This window comes from Abramis brama (assembly GCF_963993115.1).
Source record: "Abramis brama genome assembly, chromosome: 21".
NCBI lineage: Eukaryota > Metazoa > Chordata > Actinopteri > Cypriniformes > Leuciscidae > Abramis > Abramis brama.
Window position 1 is genome coordinate 11,138,978 of NC_139983.1, and position 6,972 is coordinate 11,145,949.

General features: G+C 41.9%; 1 protein-coding gene across 3 annotated transcripts in view; it reads left to right on the plus strand.

The window, feature by feature from the left end:
* The window catches only part of npas3 (neuronal PAS domain protein 3), a 333,561-nt gene extending 326,829 nt beyond the window's left edge, over positions 1-6,732 (plus strand). For 2 of the 3 annotated variants that reach the window (XM_084096867.1, XM_084096868.1), the window contains exons 10-12: positions 450-597; positions 963-1,078; positions 2,175-6,732. In XM_084096867.1, the coding sequence (XP_083952993.1) occupies positions 450-597; positions 963-1,078; positions 2,175-3,574 (1,664 nt within the window). In that variant the 3' untranslated portion in view covers positions 3,575-6,732. Of the gene's footprint in view, positions 1-449; positions 598-962; positions 1,079-2,171 lie in introns of all 3 variants that reach the window. The other variant, XM_084096866.1, reaches the window with a different exon arrangement.
* Positions 6,733-6,972: the final 240 nt, after the last annotated feature.

Sequence of the window (6,972 nt, forward strand, 5' to 3'; positions counted from 1 at the left end):
GCCGTGCTTGGATTCCGACTGTTTCTGTTGTGCAGAACAATGATTAATGCAAATTCATATTATTTGAGATCGCCATTTAGCGCTTAATTTAGCCAAAATTATGGCAACTGCCACAGTGTCTTCACATGAGTAGCCTCAGACAAGGACACAATTACAGAGCCCTTAGCAAACAGTCACAGCACCCTCTGCTGGGCTTTGGAGATTAATAATGTTCATGATGTTAACACAGCATGAAATAATGGATAGGTTTGAGCTTTACCTGGGCACACTAAATGCAAATATTATGATTATTATTAGTTGTTGTTGTAATTAAACCTGAGTATATGTATTGCTGTAAACTTTTGAAAACTTAAGCAGTTTCATTTCATATATTACAATGTTCACAGGTTTATTCCCTTTTTTCCTCTTCCTCCACCTTTCCTTTCTTGTATCATCTCCTCTTTCTATAGTGATGAATAAAGGTCAAAGTGTGACAAAGTATTACCGCTGGATTCAGAAGAATGGAGGTTATATCTGGATCCAGTCCAGTGCCACTATTGCAATCAACGCCAAGAACGCCAATGAAAAAAACATCATCTGGGTCAACTATGTACTGAGGTATACGAGTCTTTTACTTTGATGAAAATGCCATATCTTTAGATTTTGATTTGTTCCATCCGGCACTGTAACAAGATGAAAGTATTTCCCACTTGAGAGAGTTAGTAATTGTCTGCTCTTCTGTAAGATGACGAAGGCTAAACGCAGCACTCTTCTCAAACTGCTTTTGGGTCTGTGCACGGGCTCAGAGAACATTAGAATGCTCTGTGGTTTGGGCCGCAGTGAATCAATCAGGATGTCTGGAACATTCTAGAGAAGAGAGTGAAGGATGTTTCACACAGCTGTGAATGATTCTCAGCTGGCAAAGTGAATGACTTCTATCTTCTAAATGTGTCTTTTTATGTGGTTTCTTTTTTAATGGGCAGTAATCCAGAGTACAAAGACACACCTATGGACATCGCACAGCTGCCTAACCTGCCAGAGAAAGCATCAGAGTCCTCGGAAACATCTGATTCTGAATCTGACTCCAAGGAGAATTCTGGTAGCGTACCACTCTCGTCCCATTCCATTGCAAATATGATACTATTTCCCACAAAACATTTCAGAATAAGTGGAAGGTTGCTGGTTTGATCCACACATGGAGCAAGCCCTAAATCCATTATTATGTCCTTGAGAAGGAGACTTAAAGCCAGTTTTTCTTGCTCCATGGTTGTTGTCCCAGTTCATGGAACTGTTTTTAATTCTTAGTAGTAGTCTTCTATAAAAAAAAAAAATAAAATAAAAAAATATATAAACAACACACTTGTCTTTTAACCAAATGCAAATGTCTCATCTGAGGGCTCTTACTGGGTAAAATATCTTCATTCCAATAATTACTGGAAATTATGTAGGACAAGGAAATGTGGTGCTTTCGCCATGTCCCTAAAACTGGTGTAAATAGTCAATTAAAACTCCACAGCCAGTTGGAGATATTAATTATACATTCCAAAAAAAGATGAAGTGAGATTCCAAAGATGGTGGAGGCTGTGAATGAACAAGGCCAGTTGACAGTCTGGGGAAAGTGCCAACATATTGGCCCCTGAGCATCTCTGCCTGCCGAGCCTTTTGCCAGCCTTCATCACAAAGGTTACAGACTGTGCCAGCTGCAGCTGGACCAAACCATGCCCTCTTCTCCTCTCAGACTCCCTACCCATCTCTACACCCCGCCTTCTCCTTCTGTCTTTCTCTGTCTCTTTATCTCTCTCCCTGTGTTTCTCTTCCAATGCAGACACGCTTTTCCTAAGGCCAGAATTTCCAATCCCCCCCCCCATCAAGGTCACTTGTTCTGAACAGAATTCTAACCTTTCATGACAAAACTAATGATACATCACATCATACACAAGTCACCAGTGGCTAATGCTGCAACCAAAACAAAGAACCGTTTATATCCCAGGTGTAATTGTGTCCTGTTCATATATACAAGTAATATATGTCCAACTGGAGCTCTCCCAACTATCTAAGCTTTAAATAAATACCCTTATTCTAAAACTCCTAATCATGTTTAGTGAACTATGGTTCTTGTGCAAGGTACTGATAAACTATGACATGATGATGGGAATGGAAACTTGTCCTCTAAACCTTTTTCTTTCTCCCAGAAGACAACGAAAACTCCAAGTCAGGTGGGAAGGGGAATCAGTCCTCTGAGAACAGTGAAGATCCAGAGACGGACAGTAAGAAACAGACAGGCCGGCCGCCAGAACAAGAGATGAGACGACAGGAGGAAGGAGACAGTTCCAGCAATCCAGAAAGTCAGGACAGTGATGATAGCCTGGAACCTTCTGACTGTGAAACCGACCACAAGGAGGGCCGCTTGGGTGGTTTACACATAAAGGTAGAGCGCTATGGTGACGGCGAGGTGGAGGAATTGCAGGACTCGCCCTCCTCTTGCTCCTCCTCCTCAGAAGAAGAGGATGATGCAGAAGATATTGTGAAGGACTGCAACAGTGGGCGAGAGTTGACAGGGCCGGCAATGAGTAAACACCAGAAGAGAAAGAAGAGGAGGAAAAAGCAGAAATGGGATGATAGTCGCCAACGTCTCCGTCTGTCTCCCTCGGCTGCTGCAACCCCCAGCCCTGGCAGCCTGGACCCCACCCTCGGAGACCAGCCTCCCCTTCTGCTTCCACCCTCCCCGACCAGTTCCTCTGTGCTGAAGATCAAGACTGAGATGTCGGAACCCATAAACTTCGACAACGACAGCAGCATCTGGAACTACCCACCCAATCGAGAGATCTCCCGTAACGAGTCCCCCTACAGCATGACAAAACCCCACGACACCTTCCCTTCCCCCCCGCCTGCCGGCCTGCAGGTGTCCATTCCCGACTCCGTCCTCACTCCACCTGGTGCCGAGGGTGGAGGAGGCAGCAGAAAGCCCAATTTCAATGGCAACAGTAGCAGTGGCAACAATAACAGCGCCCCCACCTCCGTGTCCAGCGCAACTCCAGGCAGCTTGGCTCCTCCTTCCAGTTCAACCACCGCTGACCCGCTCTCCCCACCTCTCTCTGCCTCACCGCGGGACAAGCAGCAGGGTACGCCCACCTCCTCTGGTTCCCTGCTCTACACCAGTGATCTGGAAGCCCTGCAGAGGTTACAAGCGGGGAATGTGGTGCTTCCATTGGTGCACAGAGTCACAGGAACGCTTGCCGCCACCAGCACGGCATCCCCACGAGTCTACACCACTGGAACGATCCGATACGCCCCGGCAGATGTCAGCCTGGCCATGCAGGGCAACCTCCTGCCTAACGCCCACACTGCTGTGAACTTTGTTGATGGGCCCGGTTTCGGCATAGACCCCAAGACACCCATGGAGATGCTTTACCATCACGTGCACCGGCTCAACATGTCCACCCCCTTTGGGGCCACAGTCAGCGGAGCCGGGCTCACGCAGATGCCTGCTGCTAACGTCTTCACCACAGCAGAGGGACTCTTTTCCACGCTTCCGTTTCCCGTCTACAGCAACGGCATCCACAACACACAGACTCTGGAGCGCAAGGAGGATTGAAGCAAAACATTGAGACCATATTACTGTGTTCAACTGTGTTAAAAAGACTCTTCTGAGGCAAAAAGACTGTGTATCAAAGTTGGGGAAAAGTGAGATGTTCTAGCACTTTGAATTTTGAGCAATTGAGCTTGTGTAACTGAAATGAATGGTTTCTCTTTCTGTGTCTTTCTATCTTTCTATCTCTTCGACTTTCTCTTTCTTCTTTCTCGCCTCCTCACACAAGTTCTTGATGACGGTTTCTCTAAACGGACTAAACAGACTCATCTCTATTGTAAAGAGTTCCCTCTGAGCCACAGGGAATTCATAGCACTGTAGCGTATGTCTTCTCTGGGGTGAAATATTTGTCCAGAGTATCTAACATCCTCATTAGGATGTCTTAAAGGTATTAGAAAAAGAAAATTGACAAGAAAAGAAACGGTATCTTGATGTAATCGAGATTGATGCTGATAAAAGGATGTTACCCTATTTGATGTAGTTCAAAGGGTTTTAAGGTTCTTTCTAAAGGGGGAATAGTATTTTAGAAATAATGCTTTTTCTTCGTTTTTTATAGCTCAACTTGCAAATCATGCATTTAAAAAAGCAATTTTAGCCGGGTATTGACCTGTGAATAGAATGTTACTATAAAATCCCAGGACATGGAACAGGTCAGTGTGAGATTTCTCCAGTTCCATCATCTTTTTGCAGATCCATGGTGCTATCATTGAGTTACCCTCACTCAGCTGGCTGATGTAGGTACTGTTCCGGAACTCCAGACAAATGGCGGCTTCAGAGCTTTTCTACAGAAAAGTCAAACATCTAACAGACTTCTTTTGTTATGATTGATTTTTTTTATTATTATGTTCATCACTTATTATTATGTTCACCACCCGTGAGCATGCGGTACATTGAGTATTTTAACTCAATCTGAATGAATCCGGAGAGAGGGATACGCTAAAGTTTGATTTTTTTTTTCCGTTGAATTCCTTTCTATCTCTCAGTGCAACTGAGGCTAATTTTGCATCACAAACTTGAAGATGAATGTTAAAACTCCAACAGGCTTAGGTCAGAGCTATTCTTAATTGTTTTGAGGATTTTTTATTTTATTTTTTTTATTATAAATGTTTGGCTTAATTGTTTACACTCCCTCTTTAGCTTACAAGCCTGGTTTCCTTTCCGAAATCAGTTTCCCTTCATCCCTTACCCCTTAAACTCTCTCTAAAAATCACATATCAAACAGAGATTGTAATAAGGACATGCATTTTCAATCAAAAAATGTGTTTTGAAAATCCACATTCCTAATTTTTATCCACTGTTGCCAAAAAAAAATCTACTCTCACAGTTTGGTGTTAAAACACTGTGATTTGATGTTTAAAAAAAACGAAAGTAATAAAACGGAAGAAAACTGTCACTTCATCCTTTGACAGCCGTCCATCAAGTCATCTATTATGCAGCGTGATAACCGTAAACTTGTACAATGTGTAAGTGTCATTGGCTGTCAGTCTCCATAGCAACTTAAGTGTGTGTTACTATATGCAGTATATACTGAGCTAATGTAGCTGTTTTGTCCTTTGTCCTCTCTGTGCTAGTCCGGGCTTGGACGGGGAAACATTTGTTCTCCTTCCTGCCCCCTTGCAGTCTTAGTGAACCAGTGGAGGTTAGTGGATTTTGTGTGGTGGCCTTCCAATGTAGTGTCACCTTTTTTGCTGCTTCCTTTTTGTATGTATTACTTTTTTCTGTTTCTGCTATTGCTTTGCTGTTGTGTAGTCTACAGACCTCTCTCTCTCTTCTCAGAGATAAAAGACTCTAAACTAGCTCAAAGGTTTAAGGAGCCATTTTTTTGCCACTGAGGTATTCTGGGATTGCAGTTTCCAGCCCAAATGTGATGAGGAATAAAAAAACTGAAGTAGCATTTAGCAGACTGGAACCTTAAAAGCCTCAGATGTGAAACATTCCCAGAGTCCCTTGTGCTTCTCTTGTGCATTGGGTGTATTTCATTGGTTTCCACCAAACCTGTTGACTTCAATGACCCTGCAACTCACAGGAAATAATGAAAAAAAAAAAAAAAGATGACAGTAGTATTTCAGGACAATAAACAATTTTAAAGATTTCTAAAGAGATGAAAAAAGTATTTCGCACTATAAAATCTATTTTTATAGGTGTTTTGGAAATGCATGTTTACTAAGTTGATTGTTTGGTTTACTTGATTTTGTTCGGTCCAGCGGCTTTGTCGATGTTTAGTGTTTTTTAGTCTGTCCGGCAAAGGGAAGGGGGGCCTTCGTCTTTTTACCTGAATCAGGCTTCCCCCCGACATCAGGAAACTTGTGTCTGTGGTTTCTGTGAAGACGTGTTGTTACTCAAACCCAGGTCATGATATTAATGTTTTTAAAAATGACAATAACGGGACTCGCTGTCTGAGCGGTTGCAGGAGAGCTGCAGGTTAACAGGATCCTAGATTTTAGCATTTTGTACGTAGAGCAGAAGTGGTCAGGACGACGGGGGTTTGGGGACAGCTCCAAAAACAGACACTGTGGACCAGGAAATACACCCATATGTTACTAACAGAACAGCCGGGCGAGCTGTCTCAATGTATCTGTGTTGTGTCAAAATGATTGCTGGTGATTTAATCTTAAACTAATCTCAGCTGCTGTCAGATAAATAGTGTTTAAAATTACAATATGAGAAATCACTTCATTTACCTGTGAAGACTGTGTCTGTGTTTTTAACTATTTCTTGTACAATTATACAGATTCTTTTATGAGGAACTTGGTGCCAAGTAGAAGAATATGGGAGAAAGGGGATTCTCTTAGTATCAGTGTTAACAGTGTTATAAATTCTAAGTACAAACAAATTAAAATATTAAAAAGAGAAAACTATGGTACATTTTGATTTTGTTTTTTGTTTTCAGAGGAAAAAAAGACAAAAAAACAACTAACTGAAGCTAACTTTGAGTGCCTGGCTTATTTTTTTGGAAACACCATGAATTTTTTGTTCATTTACCATGAATAATGCTGCAATTCAAAAATGTACATACTTCATTTTACAACAGGGTTATTTTATACTTTTGTAGGTTTTCATCAGTTAAAGCGACATGTCATACATGGTTGTCTTTCTGTAACACAGTTTTTTTACCATCTTACAGGTGCCATATTCATAATAAACTTTTCTTGGATTTGTTACTATCTGGCATCATTTCTTTTACATTCTATTCATCATAAGTGAATGCCGAACATCAATGATTATTCTTTGCGTTCCTACTTTCCTGCCTCTTTATGTTTGTTCTTTTCCCTCCTATGTTTTTAGTTTTGGTTAATGTGGTCAAAGCCTTTTTAGTTACCTACAGGTTTCAGGTAAGGGAATATCACAATATTCCCATGTAGCCCTGCTGACTTTTGCATCCACACACAATAAATGTGCAATCC